The 21,174-nt window shown below is 47.4% G+C and overlaps 1 protein-coding gene and 1 long non-coding RNA gene across 2 annotated transcripts in view; both read left to right on the top strand.

The window, feature by feature from the left end:
• Nucleotides 1-8,136, top strand: part of dag1 (dystroglycan 1) — a 32,607-nt gene extending 24,471 nt beyond the window's left edge. Inside the window, exons 3-4 of the mRNA XM_044122077.1 lie at nucleotides 3,379-3,834; nucleotides 4,473-8,136. Of these exons, the coding sequence (XP_043978012.1) occupies nucleotides 3,379-3,834; nucleotides 4,473-6,278 (2,262 nt within the window). The 3' untranslated portion in view covers nucleotides 6,279-8,136. The remainder of the gene's footprint in view (nucleotides 1-3,378; nucleotides 3,835-4,472) is intronic.
• Nucleotides 8,137-16,491: 8,355 nt separating this feature from the next.
• On the top strand, nucleotides 16,492-20,675 carry LOC122834034. Its single transcript, XR_006371114.1, has 3 exons — nucleotides 16,492-16,609; nucleotides 17,167-17,486; nucleotides 20,450-20,675. It is a non-coding gene; the product is annotated as an uncharacterized LOC122834034 (long non-coding RNA).
• Nucleotides 20,676-21,174: the final 499 nt, after the last annotated feature.

Here is a 21,174-nt window from a genome sequence, read left to right as displayed (position 1 = left end):
TGATTTTTGTATATACTGGTGGTTCGGTTGGGATTTGGATGAATCCCAGTTTGAGGATTTCTCTCCGGGTTCTCCAGCTTCCTCCCAGTAACGGTTTGTTTCCCAGTGAGTGGGAACCAGCAGCTCCCCACAGACCCGCCGCAGGATGATCCCGGGAAAAGAGACGTTTGATCAGCCAGAGGAGAGGGAAGCTGGAAGAATGAAGAGATATGAGGAGGAGGCCGGGCTGCCGGCGGCGGAAGAAAGCGGCTCGTTGTCGGAGGAGCGGAGCGGCGCGGAGAAAGGAGGCGATTGTTAGGCAGATAAGCCTCATATTTAGGAGGGAGGATGAAGAGGAGCTGCAGCAGCCAACAGGGAGGGAGCTGGCAGGCGGGAGGCAGAGGGACGTCCAGTGGAAAATGGGATGGAGGGATGGAGGGATGGAGGAGGTGAAGAGCTGCAGGCCGGAGTGGCCCGCAGCCAGGTGGATGTTTACAGGAGCGTTTCTATCTCTGGGCTCATTTTCTGCTCTTAAAAATGAATTTGTGGCTGGAATCCACAGCAGGAGCAGAACCTGCAGCCGGATCAGAACATGGACAGAACCGACCCGAACTGGCCAATCAGGGCTCAGCTCACCACCACCACCTTCTGCTGCTCCTTCATGATTCCCGTTTTGTTTACACTGAAGGAATAAACGGGCAGAACCAGAACTCCTCCGGGCCGGGTCCAAACAGAGGACGGCGGTACCGGCTGAGCTGTTCTGGACGGAAAATTCCCCGAGCCGCAGCCGGTTCCAGGAAAAACGGGCCGTTACTATTAATGGACCTATTCTGGGAGCGGCGGTACATGAGGAAGACATTACGGATCGTAACTTTCATGTCTTCAGACAGGCAGCTGCGCATGCGCCGCACTCCAGCCGCCCACAGACACGCGGAAGCAGCAGCCATTAAAATATGATGATGGAGACGGAGAGGCTGTAAATCCGAGGCCCGGAGCCAGCAGCAGCCGCGCGGTTCTGGTTCCAGCTGAGACCCAAACAGGAGAGGACACGGAGCAGGTCAGGGGGTTCGGCTGGAGGACCCGGACGAAACCCAACACGGACGGGAGGACGTCCACAAAGAGCCCAGGGTGGGACTCGAACCCACGACCCACCCGTTGCTAGGCAACAGACAGCCAATAATATTCAGACTTTTCGAATAATTCCGATTATAAAAGCAAATATTAAACTAAATAAATGTATAAAAATGTAACTTTCTGCGTCATAAAGTGAATCAAGTCTTTAGTTTGTAATAAAATTGGGTATTTTAATTAAATACTGTTAATTTTATGTCAGTCCCTTTGACTCCGCCCATCTTGGCTGGTTTCCATAACCAATCAAACCAGTGCAGCCAGTCACGTGACCTGCTCCTTCTTCATAATAAAGCACATTCAGGACAACCGCCCCCTGGTGGCGGAGGTCTGTAACTCCGTGTGAACGGCATTTATTCATCTACATTTTTCCAAATGGACCAAACTCAAAGCAAAGTATTGGTTGATTCAACTATTGATTGATTCATTTCCACATTGATAAGTTTTCAGTTCAGATTAATTTATTAAACATCTGATGAGCGGTCAGAGCCAATCAGAGGCCTCCAGTTTTCTCCAATGTAGCCGTGTTGTTCCAGCCTGACCTTACTGTTTTCACCCTCATATAAAGCCGTCAGGTTAAACTTTACGATGATGAGCTCACCATGCGACCCCTGACCCCGCCCATCAGGAGGCGGCCATGCAGACAGGAATCTGCCGGAGGCGATAACGTCTCCCTGCGTTTCACGGCTGTCGCTCCTGGAGCCGGTTGGTTTGGAGGCCAGCCTGCTGCACGGCGGCGTCCTTCAAACATCAACATGAGGAAAAACTGAACAGTTTGGTTAATAATTGGTTGATAAAAGGAGAATCTGTTCCAAATTCAGCTGCGTCTCTGTGGTTTAAAACCAGGGAGTGGGGCAGCGGGTGGAGCAGCATCCTGATCAGGAGACGTGGACGCCCGTCTCCTGTCCCGTCAGACGACCTGCCGTCTCCTGGACGAGAACCTTGAGCTCCGTCTCTCGGTTTGCTTCTCGTCAGCCGGCTGCAGCAGTAATGATGCATCCTGGGAGCAGCTCACTGCATAATTTATTAACCAGGAATTATCAGCCGCAGAATTAATTTGTGGATGGGGGAGGGGGAGATTCACTCTTGTTTCTGAGTTTATCTTTGCGTTGGCATTGTCCATCCCCTGTGATCCGTTTCTCTTCATCAGCCTCATAATTGACCGACTCGTTTTAAATTTAGCTGCGTTTAAATAATGATTCAGCTCTGTGTTTGTTTGCATGTGAGGAAGAGGAGGGTGAACTGGATTTATTGTCCAGGTACCTGAATCGAAACACTGACTGAGTCAGCAGCTGACTGGTAGAAATGCAGCACATAGAATCGGTTCGTTTGAGGCAGGAAGGCAAACTGACATCCATCCATCCATCCATCCATTTTCTTTACACCCTTCTTCCCTAATGGGGTCAGGAGGGTTGCTGGTTCCTCTCCAGCTGCGTCCCGGGCGAGAGGCGGGTTCACCCTGGACAGGTCACCAGTCTGTCGCAGAGCAACACAAAGACTTACAAGACAAACAACCATTCACACACACACACACCTAGGGAGAATTTAGAGAGACCAATTAACCTGACAGTCATGTTTTTGGACTGTGGGAGGAAGCCGGAGAACCCGGAGAGAACCCACCATGCACAGGGAGAACATGCAAACTCCATGCAGAAAGACCCCGGGCCGGGAATCGAACCCAGGACCTTCTTGCTGCAAGGCAACAGCTCTACCCACTGCACCACTGTGCAGCCGGCAAACTGACAGTGGTTTATTAATGCTGTTGTAGTTTGGCCACCCTCCAGAAGAGGGCGCCTCTGGGCGTCCTCAAGCTGAGCCAGTTGATACAGAAACAAAGATGGCAACACTACACCAGAATGTGAAGGAGAAACGGTCCAAACAAAGTCCAGATGCATTTATGTGGTTCTGTTTGAATGTAATTCATGTCTGACTCAAACACAAACATGGACTGTTGCTTTGATTCTGTTCAGCTGATCTCATTACAGCAGCTGCTGCTCAGAGCAACGCTGGTAAAAAAGTTAAAGGGTTAATAGAGGAGCCATGTTGGGACAACTTCCTGGAGGCGGAGCTTCAGAGAGCCAAAAAAATGGCTCTTTATCAGTTAACTTTATCAGTCGACTTTACATCAACTCATTAATTGATAACTTGTGTTCCTAATCCAAGTTGCCACGGTAACCACAGTGTAAATCTCCCAACAGTTCCCCACCAGTGATTCCCAAATGTTCCTAAATCCTGGATCGGCTGTTGATTCCTGCTCTGGTTTGTCTCCAGGTGACGGAGGTGGGGAAGGCCTCGCTGCCCGCCTGGCTGCACTGGGACGGTGGCAGCAGCATCCTGCGGGGGCTTCCTCTGGAGGAGGACAAAGGAGTCCACTACATCTCTGTGACCATCTCCAACCACACTTCCTCTTCCTCAGAGGAGTTTTCCATCGAGGTTCACTCGGACGACCACTTTGAAGGCGACTCATCGGCGCCGCTGTCCGGCCCGGCGGCGGCGGAGGATCCCGTCCGGCCCTTCGTGTGTAGCAACGAGGAGCCGGTCACGGTGCTGACGGTGATTCTGGACGCCGATCTGACGAAGATGAGCTCGGCGCAACGGGTGGAGCTGCTGGACAGGATGAGGAGCTTCTCAGGCGTGGAGCTGCAGGGCATGAAGATGCTGCCAGTGGTCAACAACCGGCTGTTCGACATGTCGGCCTTCATGGCCGGCCCAGGAAACGCCAAGAAGGTCAGCAGATAAAGATGGTTGGACGTAAAGTTAATAATTTCTCCTGGTTTCTGTGCATAATTAATATGTTTAGCATTTATTCTGCTTCTCTTGACATTCAGAGGTTCAGTCACACCTGTTAGCATCGTTAGCTAACAGGAGGAGCTGCCATCTTGTTAGCTAACGATGCTAACAGGGCAACAATCTGCTTCTCCTCCCAGTCTTCAGTTTTCATCTCACTGTCAGTTTTTTTCACATCTTCACCAGCTGGTCAGATTATCGTCTGACAAGCCAGAACCAAAACGTTTCTTTACTTTCTGAAACATCGTAGTAAATAATTCACATGCATCTGTTCTCCCCACACAAACATAAAAAATGTGTTTGTCACCACAACAACTCAAGCTGCCATATCTGCAAAACACCATTTTTCCTGAGTGTAAGTGAGTAAACCTCCAGAGGATTTACCTTCCAGGTCATAAAAGACTTGAGTTCCTCAGCAGGCCTTAAACTCAGCCTCATATTTCACACAGAGCTTCTCCAGGGTTCTGGAGCTGCTGCAGAAATCAAACTGCAGAAGTGAACAGATCCTCACATCAGCCATTAGAGCTGCAGGTAATGTTCAGAAACCCAGCAGCTTCATCGCTGTGTCTGTTTCTCAGGTGGTGGAGAACGGAGCTCTCCTGTCGTGGAAGCTGGGCTGCTTCCTGGACCGGACCAGCGTTCCAGACATCAACAGCGTCCAGGGTCCAGCTAAAGACGGATCCATGTCTGCCAGGCTGGGGTACCCCGTGGTGGGATGGCACATCGCCAACAAGAAGCCACAAGTCCCAAAGCGAGTGAGAAGGCAGCTGAACAACACTCCGACGCCCGTCCTGGCCGTTCCTCCTCCAACCTCGGTGGCCGAACCTCCGGTCAGGATCGTCCCGACCCTCTCCTCTCCCTCCATCGCTGCGCCCACAGAAAGTTCTGCCCCTCCGGTTCGGGGCCCCGTGCCTCTGCCAGGGAAGCCTACGATCAGAATCCGTGACCCCATCGCCCACACCCCGACCCTGGGCCCGCCTCAGCCGACCAAGGTCGTTGTGACCACCAGCACCGTTTCCATTCAGCCGTCCATGTCCAGGACGATCCCAGTAGAGGCCACCACCACGCCAACCATCCCACCCAAAAAACCTTCCAGGAAACCACCCACCACCACCGCGAAGACCCCCTCGCCCAAAACCCCCACAGCCAGCACACCGTCATCTGGAGTCATCGACGACCCAAACAACAGGAAGCCGGTGCTGAGGAACCCCATTGATCAGGTTGTTGCACTGGTGGGAACGTACTTCGAGGTTAAAATCCCTTCTGATACCTTCTTTGACAAAGAGGACGGAACCACAGACAAGCTCCGCCTGTCTCTGAAACAGAACCACAAGGATGTGGTTGGAGAGGAGTCCTGGATCCAGTTCAACACCACCAGCCAGCTGCTGTACGGCCTGCCGGATGTTCAGCACGTCGGGAAGCACGAGTACTTCATGCAGGCCACCGACAAAGGAGGCCGCAACGCCATCGACGCGTTTGAAGTCAAAGTAAACCGCTGGCCTGCCAATGACAAAACGCCGGTCATTTTCACGGCCCGCTTCGAAGGAGAGCCACGGTTAATCACCAACAACATCCACAAGAAGATCCTGCTGGTCAAGAAGCTGGCGTACGTTCTGGGCGACCGCAACAGCAGCACAGTGAGCCTGAGGAACATCAGCAAAGGCTCCATCGTGGTGGAATGGACCAACACCAGCCTGCCGCGGAATCCGTGTCCCAAAGAGCAGCTCAGGAACATGAGCAGGACGCTCGGAGACGCCAACGGAAGACCCTCACAGAAGTTCAAGAACTACATGGGACCGGACTTCAATCCGCTGGAGGTGAAGGTTCAGGGCAGAGCCAGCTGCCGGACGCACTCCTTCATCCCGCCAGCAGAGGTCGACATCCCAGAACCTTCCACGGTCACTCCAGGCCTGGGGTCGAGCCGCCACAGCACCGATGACGTCTACCTTCACACGGTGATCCCTGCTGTGGTGGTGGCGGCCATTCTGCTCATCGCAGGGATCATCGCCATGATCTGCTACAGGAAGAAGCGGCGGGGCAAGCTGACCATCGAGGATCAGGCCACCTTCATCAAGAAGGGCGTGCCGATCATCTTCGCCGATGAGCTGGACGACTCCAAGCCGCCCCCCTCCTCCAGCATGCCGCTGATTCTCCAGGAAGAGAAGCCGCCGCTGCCGCCCCCCGAGTACCCCAACATGGCCTCCCCAGAGACCACGCCCCTCAACCAGGAGATGCTGGGGGAGTACACCGCCCTGCGAGACGAGGACCCTAACGCACCGCCCTACCAGCCGCCTCCTCCCTTCACGGCTCCCCAGGAGGGGAAGGGCTCCCGTCCAAAGAACATGACTCCGTACAGGTCGCCGCCCCCCTACGTGCCGCCATAAGGCCCGGCTGCCCTCCCCTCACGGCGGAGGGAGGCTCCAGGAACTGCGCTGGTTTCTGCTGTTTCTGTCTGGACTGTTACAGGAAGTGATGTCAAGAGGTGCTAAAGTTCCAAAACAACGGAGGCGATGGACTGGGTGGGTTTGGAACGGCTTTGAGGGACTACTGGTTCTGTGGTAGCCGCCGCGTTCTGATCCCAGCGGGCCGCTGGCTCAGCCAGAGGAAACCACCGGGAGGCCTGCTCTCCCTCAGCATTTCAGCTTTTTCTACATTTGAGAACTGATTTGACTTTTCTTCTTTTCCCGATAACCTTTATTTTTCACTGGACTGAAGCGTTGCCTAACAGCCGTTGTCGTGTCCTGCTAGCGTCACCAGACACACACACGTCTTCTGAAAGCATCAGACCCTCGACCCAACCCCCAGCTCTCCGATCGAAGGGCGGCCGAGGTGTGTGTGTGTGTGTGTGTGTGTGTGTGAATGAGTGTGTGTGTTTATTCATAACGGTTTGCCTTTTAACTCGGTTTGTCTGTTTTTATCCTTATTCATAAAGTCTAGCTGAGAATAACAAGGTAGAGATGAATAATCGTTTGTTTTGTTGGTTTTAAGTTCACCGTTCGTCTGGAAGATTTTTTTATTTGGGGGAGCGAAGTGAGAGGGAAAGAATTATCTTCCAAAATATTAACAGGTGATTTTTTTATTCCTGTTTTTCTACAAGACAAATCAGCCACAACTTTCAGTCCGGTCCTCTGAGACGAAAGAAACCAGGCAGTGAGATCAACGACTGGAATCCTGTGGGAACTGGTGGGAACTGGTGGGAACTGGTGGGAACTGGTCCAATCATCGACCATCCAAACAGTTTGGACATCAAAAAACCCAAATATGTGACAGAAAACAGGTTTAAATGTTTTGTTCGTCCGGTGCCGGTCGTGTTGGTTTGGACAGAAAGCCGCCCACCTGCTGCCTGATGGGTTACAGGCGGTAACCAGAGCAACCGACAGCGACTCAGAAACAGAACTGAGCTCATGGTGAGGAGGTCGGGTTTACCTGCTCTGATGTCACATCCTGCAGCCAATCAGCTTCACCGTGACCCCAGTGTGACCCTGACGGCTCCATCGGGTGCCGGTCATCTGCTGGGCATGCTCTGTATCCTCTGACCCACTGTCAGACGCTCTGGTAACCGCCTGATGACCCAGATGACCCCCCCTGGTGTTCAGGCTGCATGTGGAGCAGCTGTATTCCTCCATGACCTGTACTGGTTAAACTGGTATTCCACAGAATTCCAGCTCCGCCTCTTTTCTCTCCGGTAAAACGGGACAAGAAACCCAGAAACTTTAATCCAGGGATCGTTTGATTTGATTTGATTTGATTTGATTTTTTTCTACGTGACGCTGGGACGCTCCCAGAAGGGAAGTTTTGTTTTCCTGATTTTTCCAGATTGTGGCTGAGATTCAGCAAAACAAAAACATTGAATTTCCAACCAGTTTCTCCCAGAAACACTTTTTTTTTTTTTTACTTTTTGATACAGCCTCAAATTGTTTATTAAAATGATCTGAATTGATGATTAGTCTTCTGTGATTTGTTAAAGTTTTAGCTTAGTTCACTCTTGGGTCACGTTTGGATTATTTTGGTGTGTTGGCGTCTCCGATGCGGCGCAGAAACCCGAAGTCGTTTTGTTTCCATCCTTTGCCTGAGTTGGAGCAGGAAGTGACCCTTTGCAATAAAAGCGTGCGGCGCGGCCGCTCCATGCAGCCTCACGCGTGACTCATTCTGTCATGATGTTGGTTTTCGCAGGATGCCAAGGCTTTTTTTGCTTATCCAGTGTGCATTGTAATAATAAAACCAACTGGTACCTTAATCAAACCGACGCCTGGCTCGTCTTTCTTGCTTCTCGCCTCATTCCTGCTGTCTGCTCCGTCAGACCTGACGCCTGGTTCTGGTTCTCCCTCCCCGACTGAAGTTCTTTTCCTCCGACAGCTTCATGCTGTCTGGGACGGACAAGCTGCTGTCCAACTTGTCCAAACTTCTCTTCCTGGTTAAAGGTTTTGCTTTGGAGACTCGGTCCAGTCAAATCAGACTCTCCACCGACCGAATCCAAACGCTTTGCTCTGATATTGACTATTGATTAGAAGTAAACAGCTGAGCGTCTCCTTCGGCCCAAGGCGATGATTCATGATGGAGTTTAATTTGGAGGAGCGATGATGAATGAGTTCCTGCAGGAATGATGGAGATTAATGGAGGATTGATCCCGGCCTCTCTGCTGTCGGACTAAATCAGCTGGATGTATAACTGCATGGATGTTGAGTCAATCAGCTGCTGTTCCCGTTAAACTTGGAGATCAGACTGAGTTTAATCTTTAAAACATCACTTCCTGTTCCAGGACCAGCTCATCTCAGACCCCTGAGTTTAAACCAACAGCTTCCTGCACCACTGATTCAGCTAAATATCAACTAAAATAAAATCCAGACAGTTTCAACATTTATCTGGAACTTTTTTTATCTCTAAATGTCCAGATTATTAGAATGATCTGATTTGTTTGATTTCTACGATTCGAAGCTTCTTAACGCTTTGACTGCATTTTTTAATATTAATTGATCAGAATTAAAAACCAAACAGCTTTAGTTTTATCTAAATCTGGACATGATGCCGCCTGTCCGTCATTCCAGTGTGTTTGTGACCAATCAGCTCTCACATTTCTCTGGAGGTACACGGCCCTCATCCGGAGGAACTGAACCTGCGTCAACGTTGTTCGTTGCTGCAGAGAGAGTTCAAGGACAATAGTAATAAGTCAAACTTCAGAGAGGAACATGCAGTTCAATCTGCTGTTACCCAGGATGCTTAGAGGCAGAATATAATTTATTGCATCTCCAAAACCAAAGTCTGGAGTAACGCAAGAAATGGATCAAGGTCTTCAGCCAACCTCATGTCCAGTTCAATCAAACTCTGATCAACAGAAACTGTTACTTATTTGTACGAAGGTAACTGGTAGTAATGACACCTATTGGTAGTAAAATCAACAATCAAATGTCAAATGGGGGGCCAAACGACAGCTCAGGTTACCCACCCTTTTTGGAGTCCCTAGAGGGGGTACTGGAGAGTGCTCCACCTGGGGACTCCCTTGTTCTGCTGGGGGACTTCAACGCTCACGTGAGCAATGACAGTGAGGCCTGGAGTGGTGTGGTTGGGAGGAACGGCCCCCCCGATCTGAACTCGAGTGGTGTTCTGTTGTTGGACTTCTGTGCTCGTCATGGATTGTCCATAACAAACACCATGTTCAAACATAAGGGTGTCCATATGTGCACTTGGCACCAGGACACACTAGGCTGCAGATCGATGATCGACTTTGTCATCGTTTCATCGGATCTGTAGCCGTATGTCTTGGACACTCGGGTGAAGAGAGGTTCTGTCCACTGACCACTACCTGGTGGTGAGTTGGCTCCGCTGGTGGGGGAGGATGCCGGTCAGACCTGGCAGCCCTAACGTGTTGTGAGGGTCTGCTGGGAACGTCTGGCAGAATCTCCTGTGAGACGGAGCTTTAACTCCCATCTCTGACAGAACTTCGAACACGTCCCGGGGAGGTGGGGGACATGGAGTCTGAGTGGACCGTGTTATGCCTGTGAATTCTAATTTATCTCTTTGGCAGCATAAAAATGTGCTGCAGTAACTGTGGTATTTACATTTAAGCTCCTTTTTATGCTAATGTTTCTTTTATCACTGATTATCTGTCACATACCTTACAGCCACAATAAAGTGAGAGTTTTGGCAAACATGTAGAATAAAAACATTTTTTAGAAAATGTTTCATAAGCACTGGGTAAAACGACATGCTACTCTAGAATAAAATAAATGTGGATGTCTGTAAACATCTAAAAAAAAACGTTTAGGGTCAAATGTGATCAGCATCCAGATGCAAAGAGTTTTATTTCAGCCAATTAGAAAGTTTTCTATTTTGGTTGGAAATTTTAATATGCATAAATTGTATGTTTTGAAATCCAACAGGGATGACAAGAAATTGACTTTTTATTTGTGGTTTTCCAATCCTAAAAATCCAGACTAAAGTCTGAACAGCCGTCTATCTGGACATCTTATTGCACTTTATCCTCTTTCCTGCTGATTTTATTCCCAGCAGGTCTTGGTACCGGCCCACTGAGCCAGCAGTATCAGTACCAGCTTTAATCAACAGTAAAGTCTCAGTTTATGGTTCCAGGTTCTGAACACAGCAGAGAGTTCCCGAGGTTAAAACCAGTTTTTGAAACCAGTTTCTGAAACATTCTCCACATAATGGAGGAAAGAAAAAGTTCATTTTGGATCGAGCCAGCCCTGTGATAGATTATTAGTTCTCTCTGGAGTTGTGACAGACTTTATGAGATGTAATTTCAGCTGACTGAATCACTTTTTCAGTAATTGAACAAAGCCGTGAAGGCAGCAGATTGTTCCGTTTGTCGGTTGTTCAGTTCATTGTTGGAGGAAAAGCTTTAGTGACCAGTGTTTCATTCTTACAGGTCTGTTGGAGGGAAGGTTGATTAAAAGAGCACACACACACACACACACACACACACACACACACACACACACACACACACACACGCACACACACGCACACACACACACGCACACACACACACACACACAGAGTTTTCAGGGTTTCTATTACAGCAGGAAGAAAACGTGTGTTCCCGTAACGTGTGTTGGCTGTTGAAGCTGTGCAGCGATCAGGACTTTAAATTGGAAAGGAATTGACCATCAATCTGAGGAAAACCTTTCAGAAAGCGTCTCAGTGGCTCCAGTTTTATCATGAAGTGCCACCATGACTCTCCTCTGGGACCGTGAACCCGTTCCTCTGGGATGCCTGCTGGGATTCTGGCCCATTTCTGACAGAACCGGTGGGACCGGATCACGGTTCTGGTCACATATTTTCTCTGCGACTGACATCAGAACCTGGTGATGGAAGTTGTAGAACATTAACTCTGTTGTCATTCAGTTACTCTGTAGCTAAATTGGTGGACGTTGTCCATTTGGAAAAACATTTATGTCCAAACTTTAACTTCCTGTCTGATGATTTCCACTTCCTCCATCTATCCAGAGAAGACAACCATTCCCTAAGAAACAAACATTTAGCTGGCCAGCTAAATGTTCAGGTTCACGCAAAATATTTAGCTTTGTGTTCACACCAAGCTAGCTTTGTAGCTACATATTTAGCTTGAGGCTAAACATTTATTTAGCAAGCAAAATGTTTAGATACAAACTAAAAATTTAGTTAGCGAGCTAGCTTGACAACAAGACATTTAGTTATGTTGATGAACTAAATATTTAATTTTAAGTTGTGATAATTATAAAGGAATGAACAACATGGTGAATCTAACATTTCTCTTATTGCTGTTAATCTTTGACTGAAACGTTACAAATGGGACTCCATAGTTTGAAAACTGAGATTTAGAGGAGTTTTTATTTTTCCCAGGTCGGGTTACCAGTGGCTCTTTGTTCACATAACTCTATATGTAGAGATCTGTGCTGAAGGCAAACCAGACAAACTGGGATCAAACTGGGAACAAACTGGGTTTGTTTCTCAGGCTGCAGTGTGAGAAGCGTCGGCTCCACGGCGTCTCTGGTCCGATTCCCAGCCTTCCTGATGGAGCTCCTCTTCTCTGAGTCTTCTTGACCTTGTGTTTCCCCGTCCTCTTCCTCCTCTTCATCTCATCTCCCATTCATTCCTTCTGTAAACCACAGAGTGAGTTCTCGTCTTTAAACGCTCTCATGTTGCTCTTCCCGCTTTGTTTGATAGAAAATGCTTCAGCTTTGATAAATCCTCTTCAAACCCTTCACTTCAGGCTGTGAGCTCTTCACATTGCTAGTGAGTCATTATTCTGGATCTGATGCATGTGGAGAAAATTACATTTGGTTCTGCTTGTGCTTCATTCAAGCCTTTTTCAGCTCAATTGAATAAAATGTAACATCAAAGCTTTGCTCCATTCTTTCACACCGGATCAGTCAGACCGGACCTCAAGTCCGAACTGAGACGATCAAATCAATCCAAACTAAACTAAACAGTTGCTCTCTAGCAGCGTGGAAACGTGTGCTGCAGTAACTGTGGTATTTACATTTTTTACATTTAGGCACCTTTTTATTATATTGTTTATTTGAAGCATTTTCTTGAAGGAAAATTTTCACAAGCTGGTATTATTTAAGTCATTTGTTACCTGCTTTTACATTTGTGTAATTTTCTATGTGTTTGTTTTACTTCTAAACCAGATCAAACCAGTATGTGAAGCAGTAGGTCTCTGGCTCCAGCTGGGCTCCCGTCTCTTTGATTAAAGCCCAGCTAACGGTGGATGCAGAGGGTTTTGGTGAATGTGTTTCTGGCGTCCTGTGATGGAACAGAATCATAACACGTTCATACATAAAGACGGAGGATTAAAGATGAAAGATGTGGAGCTCCTCTCTCTGCGTTCCTGCTGATCTCTGCAGCTGAAAGAGTCGGGAAGCTTAATGTGCAGCTGCCATACTTTGCATATTGATGGGAAAATAAATAGGCCACACAAACAACGCGGCTCTCAGATTCATATTTGAACAGCGAGGAATAAATCACACACCTGTGGAGAAACGCAGAGGATGTTCCCAACAACAGATCAGAGCTCCACTTTCCACCAAACTGGTCCCAGTACTGACGTGGGACCGGTTTTATCTCAGGGTCTGGTTCTGCTGCCGGAACCAAAACTCGGCTGGTCCAGAAGTTTATTTCAGTCGGAGGAAAACGACCTGGTTGAAGTTCATCCTGTTGAGGAGATCAGCTGTTGCTCTTCTTTCAACCTCCTCATTCTCTCTTCAGAGCGTTTCCTGTTCCAGAACCCAGGACCCTGGACCCTGGACCCAGAACCCTGGATCCAGGACCCTGGACCCTGGACCCAGGACCATGGACCCTGGACCCTGGATCCTGGACCCTGGACCCTGGACCCTGGACCCTGGACCCTGGACCCTGGACCCAGGACCATGGATCCTGGACCCTGGACCCTGGACCATGGACCATGGACCCTGGACCCTGGACCATGGACCCAGGACCATGGACCCAGGACCATGGACTCTGGATCCTGGACCGGCCACAGGAAGCTGCAGCTCTGCCCTCTGTGAGGGTTTGAATCCTGGACGGTTCTGTTCCTTTAAGTCTTTGAGTTTTTGTTTCCTGTCATGAATAATCAGCAGAATCTTCCTCAGTGAATCATGTTGGACTCTCTGCTCATTAAAGGACAGTTTCTAGTTTCCTGACCTCTCCGGTCTTCCAGCGTCTGATCCGGTGAGCTGCTGGCTGATGAATTCTGCCCCAGCGCAGCGCCTGCAGGCGCCACACAGAGCGCCACCAAGTCGTTTTCCTCTCATCTCTGCGGCGCTCGGCGTTCTGTCAGGCAGCCAGTTCAGAGCGGCTCATTTGTATGTTGATAAAGTGGAATCTCCCAGGTGCCCGGCTGTTTTTCTGAACACTTTCCTTCTGACATTTCAGAATGCCAAGCAACACGCTGCTCAGCCAGCCGAGCTGCGAGTGTGTCGCTGCGTCTCCCTGGGCCCCTGAGTGTGTGTGTGTGTGTGTGTGTGTGTGTGTGTGTGTGTGTGTGTGTGTGTGTGTGTGTGTGTGTGTGTGTGTGTGTGTCGCTTTAACACTCTGTGTCGCAGGTATTAGGAAAGTCGGCTTTTATTTTCTCTGTTTGGTCCCAGAAGCTGAGAGACGATCAGCCTGAAGTTCATCAGCAGCAGAACCTCAGATCCTCTGGATGATGGACAGACACTGGAACCGGGTCCAACCGGAACCGGATCCAACCGGAACCGGGTCCAACCGGAACCTGATCCAACCGGAACCGGTTCCAACTGAAACCGGATCCCACCGGAACCGGATCCAACTGGAACCGGATCCAACCGGAACCGGATCCAACCGGAACCGGATCCAACCGGAACCGGATCCAACCGGAACCGGATCCTACCGAAACCGGGTCCAACTTCTCCGTTGTGTCTGTTTTATTTAAGGCTCTAAATAAAAACGCAGCGCCTGCTGAGCTCAACGGAACCGGGAAGAACTGATCTGGGCTGTGAACTTTGTGATCCGATGTGCAGCAGCACAACGACCTGCAGGAGATGTTAGACGGGAGGAATGAGACTTCAGACCCGACTTCCTGGTCTGGAGGAAGTGATGTCACTGCTCGATCAGCTGAGTCTGAATAGGCAGGAAGAGCATGATGTCATTTCCTGTAAATGTTTTAAAATCCTTCACATCCTGAACTCTGAGGTGAAACCTGCAGCAGCTGACGGACGTCAGAGAAGGAGAGCTGAACTGGGATGGTTTCCACCAGTATGGCTTCTACTGGTTCCAGTTCAGCTAACTGTCTGTGGAGATAACTCGCCCAGTTGGGGGCCAGAGGCAGCCATGTTTAGAAACCCACAGCTTCTCCCTCCTGATTGGCTGAATTCACACCACATGGTTTCTCTGCCTGTCAGGGCGTCGATTTGCCACATGATTATATTTCATCTGGAGAATCAGAAAACATGAAACATCCAGTAGAGTTTGTTGTCTTCTGGTCGAATGTCAGTAAACAACTTTAACTTCAGGGGAAATTCACATTTTTACTAAAAATAAACCACAGCAGTATGAACCCAGATTCCCTTCCTCAAAATATTTCATTTATTATCTGATTGTTGTTTAAATCTTGGTCTAAATCCAAATGTTGTCCAATCTGCTCCTGCAGCTTGTGAAACTCTGCAGAGCTGGAATGATAACGAGTCGCAGCCTGATGAGAGGAATGCTAGCAGTGAATAGATAACAGATGTGATGGTGAATTATTTATTTCTGTAATGTCACTGCAGAGAGCGAGCGCCGTCAGCGCAGCCCTAACTTTGTCACTCCTAATAAACCGTGGCAGCCTGGTGACTAATTAGCTCTAATTTTGCTCATTGAGGCTGTAAGGGATGTTTGAAACTCTGGCCGAGTCGCGGCGCCGCTGCCAGGAGGAAAGTCACAGCCAGGCTGCGGCTATGATCCGTGCTGGCACGCCATCGAGACGCAGGAAACTCAACAACAGCTGCAGGAACCTGCGGCTGACCTCTGACCTCCATCAGCCTCACTGACGGTTCTGATCCAAACCCGGCAGGAGTCATGAGACCTGGACGAAGGAACGGGTCAGCAGGGAGTTCAGGTTTCAGTTCTGGTTCTGGTTCTGCATCAACGTTTTCTAAACCAGTTCTGGAAACCAGTTCTAAACCGGATCCGGTTAAAATCCTCCTGACATGTCCAGTCTGAGCCAGGTGAACTGGTTCTACTGGTCTGACAATTATTATGATTAGATTTCCTGCTGCTTTCACTGACAGCTCCGTAAAACGCAGCTCTGCTCTCCTGGAGACGGTGAAGAAGGCAAAACGTGAAAAGTGATTTATCATTAATGTCACAAAGATAAGCTGGAATATTCCAGACAAATCTTCTGGGACTGTAAGCAGAACATTAACCCTCCATCACAGCCACGGTTCAAACTCTGAGTTTACCCTGAACTCCTCTGTTCTGCTCCCATTCGGCCTAGTTAAAGGCCACGCAGAACATGCAGGATTGCTGTTAGCAGTTTTCCACAAACACAACTGCTGGTTTTATCAAAAGTAAAAGGAGAATGTGTGAGAATATATAAATCAGACACAGAATATTATTTCTGATCATAAAAATATAGAATATGGAAGAAAGTTTGTGCTGCGAATCAAATCTGAGGTCAGAGTGAACCTCCACCAGCTGCTGGGTGTGTGAGGGGAGGACAGGAGTGGACAGGAGGCAGATTTAAAATAATAATTTTATAATAAAAAATAATAAATTATTATTTAAAATAGTAATTTTAAATCCGCCTGCTCAGATTATTTTCTGAACTTTTAGCTTAAAAAAAATAATCAAAATAAAAGCAGAATGTGAATAATTGTGAGTAAACAGAAACATCCCGGAGGTCCAACAGGAAGTGAGAACCTGACAGAAACCAAACGTCATAAAAAATCATAAAAACTCATAAAAACTTCATTCTGGTCTCATTTTTCAGGAGTTTATGATTTTTCATCCCAGATGATCCGCTGTCTTCCAGTGATATGACTGAGTATGAAATCCTGCAAGGTTTTGTGGGATTTGAGTTTTTAAAAGTGGGCGGAGCCTAAGGACGTTTAGGGTCCGCTGCTGCTGCTTCCGCTTCCGCTTCCGGCTTTCATTGGTTTTAAACCGTTTAAATAATTAGTGTTTAAATTTTGAACATGATATTTTTACCGACATTTTTAGACGCCTCTAATCTTTAAAATATTTGTTTTTCCTGAATTTAGAAATGGGAAGAAACAAACAGGTGAGTTTTTGTTTTATTGTTTGGCGCTTGCTAATGCTAACATTAGCATGCTATGTTTTGCTGCGGTTCCGTAACCATTACGCTAATTTTTTCAGTATTATTTGATGAAAAAGAGAGTTATATAATGTTAAATAGTGAAATATTTAACATTTAATTCTAATTTTAATAAATAATTGTACAATAATTTAATTATTTTTGCACTGGCTGCCCTTAGCTGTTATGCTAATCAGCTAAGTGAATCATGTATATTTTTATCTATTAATTTATTTACTTATAAGAAGAAAATGTTTAGGATATTGATAATGACTTGATATTGACTAATATTAGGAAGAAATTGATCTGTAAATTGTTTATCATCCAGTTTATCTATAGATTTATTAAGTTAGCTTTTGTTATCATCACCGTTGCAATATAAGAATATGAATTAATACATTCTGTAATGTAAATATTAAAGTGAACCTACAATTACAAAATAGCAGGAATTAACTTTAGTTTTATGTATTTTTGTATTGTGTAGTGTGTGGAGCGACAGCTTGTTTTCTGTTTGTTCTCGTCAGAATAAAACGGAGAATCCATCCATTTCATAGACAAACTGATCACTCAACGCAGGAAGGATCCGGTTACAGAGTCACATCTGCTCCAGAGGTTCCTCAGCTGGAAGCGAGGCGCTGATTTGTTTAGTTTTAATGTAGATTATTGAAATGAAAGGGAATGAATGCAGTCTCCACTCCGCCCCGGTAAAATTAATCTGCTGTAATTATTCTGCAGCGTCGGCGCCGTTAAAACAGCAACCAGGTTCTGCATTTTACCGCCCGGGATCCTCAAGGTGCCACTGGTGTAATTTATCAAAACATCTGTAAAGGGAGGCGCCTGTTTGGTAAGCTGAACGCCACACACACACACACACACACACACACACACACACACACACACACACACACACACACACACACACACACACACACACCTACACACACACACACACACACACACACACACACACACACACACACACACACACACCCACACACACACACACGCACATCCATTTACAGTTGTTGGGCATGCTGGATCCGTTCCACATTCTGTCTGCAGACACTGAGTTTTTCCTCCAACTAGATTTTATTCTAATTTGAACAGACAGGAAGTTGAGGTCTGGAATTGATGCAATAGTTTTGGGTTCAGTTGTAGTTTTTCATGTCTTCTACGTTTCCAGCTGTTTTATGACTTTATGTGTCTTTATTGTCTGTTTGGCAGCTGCTGCCTTGCAGCCTTCAGTCCAGATCTCCTCTAATGGACAATAAAGTCTATTTGGATTCTACCAAACAGAAGAAAAGCAGAGTTTATATTCCAGAAGTAAAAACGTTGAGATGAACTCTGAAAACGTTTAGCGCTCTTAGCTTCGTTAGCATCTTAGCCTTTGTACCTTTTGTAAACGTCCAGTTCCATGATTAGCTTAGCTCAAGACGCCCAGCCTCCTGCTGGAGCTGCTGGTCATTTTCTCTGCCGCTCTTCTGTTCTCGGGTTTGGACCATCCACAGAACAGAACCCGTCCAGAACGTAAGGAACCATCAGGGATGACCTTCCTCTAAGAGGTCAAAGGTCAGGAAAGGTTTGCAAAGATTCATTGTGGAAGCTGATTTCCTTTCCTGGCTGTGCTGGTTCCTGGTCTTTGAATCGGCGCTCCAGGTTCTCTGGACCAGGAAGTCGAGGTCAGGCGAGGCGATGAAGCGCCGCCGCTCTGACAGTCGGGCTCGGCGTTCCAAGAAGACACAAAGCGACTGACATCCTGTCGGCTCCGCTGGGAGGGAGTCTAAAATTATTCTGGATGCGGCGCTTCCATGACCGTGGACACGGCGTCCATCAGGAGCTGCTGCTTCTCCCTGTGTGACCTCCAAACTGCAACAGCTGACCCACATTTATATCCACTATTACCTCCCAGCTTCTTTCACTCTTTTCTGTAATCTTCCCATCTTTCTCTTCCAATCACACTCCTTCCCTTTTTTCTGCTCCATCTCATTTTGTCATCGCCCTCCTCCCATTATCTTCCTGTGTGACCCAGAGGTCTGAGCACTGGGCTCACTTGTCATGAATCATTTGGTCAGCAGCGACCGAAACGCCGCTAACCCTCCTCCTCTTCCTCCAGCTCCTCCTCCTCCTCCTCTTCCTCCTCTTCCTCCTCTTCCTCTTCCTCCTCCTCTTCCTCCTCCTGCCCTTCATTTCCCTCATTTTCCATCCTATCTTCCCTGCTCTGCTTTCAGATTCACTCTTAGTTCACATATGGAAAAACAAATACATGTTTATACGTTGTAGCTTTTCATCCACAAAAACTGTCACTAAAATGACTAAATGGAGATTTGAGAAAACTCTCCGTTTGTGTTTTGCGTTTTATTTAGAGTCCCAGTTTTTATAAAATTCTGCCAAAATGTCCACATACTTGCTTTATGTTTAAATAACTTTACGTTATAATATAATATAATAAATGTTAAACTAGTTCAGTTTAAAAATCTGTCCACACAAATGAACCTCATGGCGCCATGTCCAGTTCCTAACAGGAAGTCATGATTGTTTGGAAGCAATCTGATTGGCTCACATAAGCTACATAAGCTACACCGCCCCCTGTGGGTTTGGCATGTGTAAGACACTCAACTAACTAAATATTAGCTTAAACTAAATATTTTCTTAGGATAAAAACCCAAATTATTGCTGTTGCTTTTTGACCAGACTGGACTCCCAGCGCTGCTGCAGAAGAGACTCTCTGCCGGTCGAACATTAAAGCAGCTTCAAGGTGAGAAGGAAACTTTCTGGTGCTGAACGGTCATCAGTCAGCAACCTCAGTCTGAGTCTCAGCAAATTCACTTCATCTCGTTTATTTCAGGACAAAACGTCTCAAGGGAACAGAAACTTTTAATCCTAGTTTTCAATCTATGCATCAAGTTCAGTTTGTCTTTTTAGTTTTAGAAGTTTTCAGCCGAGACTGAAAGACTGAGAGAGTGAGAGAGTGAGAGAGTGAGAGCGTCTCCACGTGTTTACAACTGTCATGGTGACGGGTTTTTGGTTTCTGCTCCGCTTCCTTCAGTTAGCAGTTAACTCACCATCACATCCTCTCTCTCTCTTACACAGAGAGGGTATGTGATGGTGAGCTAACTGCTCCAGATCTAAAACCAATAGAAGCTGCTTACAGTAGTTTGTTTGTCAGAAGGTTTGTCAGCACTCTGCTTACAGCGTGCACACACACACACACACACACACACACACCCACACACACACACACACACCAGCACGGAGCTTCGGATTTAAGGGACCACCAAGAAGCCGCCTAGAAAACAATCAGCTGAATAAGAGGGCAGGTGGAGGGCCTCACAAGATGGCCGCTCCTCTGTTCCACCAGGTTCACACACCGTGATCTTCACACACACACACAGAACCCACATTCCTTCACTGGAAACACACACACACACACACACACACACACACCTGAAACAGAAAAGAAATCAAGTTTGGATCAAGGCTTTTAAAGGGACAGGAGGAGATATGAGGAAAAACAGAAACCATAGCAACAAACACCTGAGTCCAAACCGGACCTGAACAGAACCATGTGCTGCAGTAATTTGACTTTACAGACGTTGGAGTCGTGGATCTTGTATGTAGCTGTATCTTGTAAAGTGTGTTGAGACCTGATGCTACATAAATAAACTGAACTGAAAACAGTTTTTCTCATCTTTGCTCCCGGCGGTTCAGCCAATCGGTGCACAGGGAAATGAACGGTGCTCCTGGATTGGCTGCTTTTCCAGGCAGCATCGTGTCAGCTAGCATTCGGTTTCCCAGCTAACGGTTCAGAACCAGCCGAGCGCCGCTCTGGGTCCCGGTCGGTGGGGGGAATCACGGCGCTCCTCCCAGACTCTGTAATGGCCTTTGCTGATGACAGTCTGCTCATCTCTGGGAGATAATGGACCATGAACTGTGCTGAGTGGAAGCCAGCGCTGGAAGGAAGGACCGGGTTCTGTCAGCACAGTAATGAAACCGCTGATTAAATGAGTCATGAAAAATAATTCTGCTAATGATTTCTGCTAAAACCTTAACATTAGAGGAGCCGCAGCGTTATCAGTGGCTGTCAGTGATGTGAGATGATGTTCAGCAGATGTTTAAACAATCAGAGGAAGCAGAAAGTCTCCAACTGATCAGCCAAACATGCAGACGCTGCGCGGAGGAACTCATGCTAATCCCTGAGCTGCCAGCGGATGAGTCAGAGCGATAAGAAAGACATCGTCACATTTAGCGCCGCCAGCCATCAGCACCTACATTAGTCTCTGCCCTTGACACAGATACAGGCTCTTCTCCTGCAGGGGAATTATTTTTGTCTGGCGCCGCGTTGGAGGGACGGAGGAGCAGCAAACTGGAAAACTGTCACATCCTGCCAAACAGCTGGACTGTTTTTGGAATCGATGAGCTTTAAGTTTAATGAACCGATTTATTTCAGTTTCTTTGAACCTTTCCAGATTTCAAAATAAAAGAAAACCATGAAGAGAACAAAAAAGACTGAACTGATACAGAAATAGATATTA

The sequence above is a fragment of the Gambusia affinis genome, linkage group LG07, assembly GCF_019740435.1.
Source record: "Gambusia affinis linkage group LG07, SWU_Gaff_1.0, whole genome shotgun sequence".
Taxonomy (NCBI): Eukaryota; Metazoa; Chordata; class Actinopteri; order Cyprinodontiformes; family Poeciliidae; genus Gambusia; species Gambusia affinis.
Note: the sequence above shows the minus strand (reverse complement) of the source record. Positions and strands in the feature narration are given on the sequence as shown.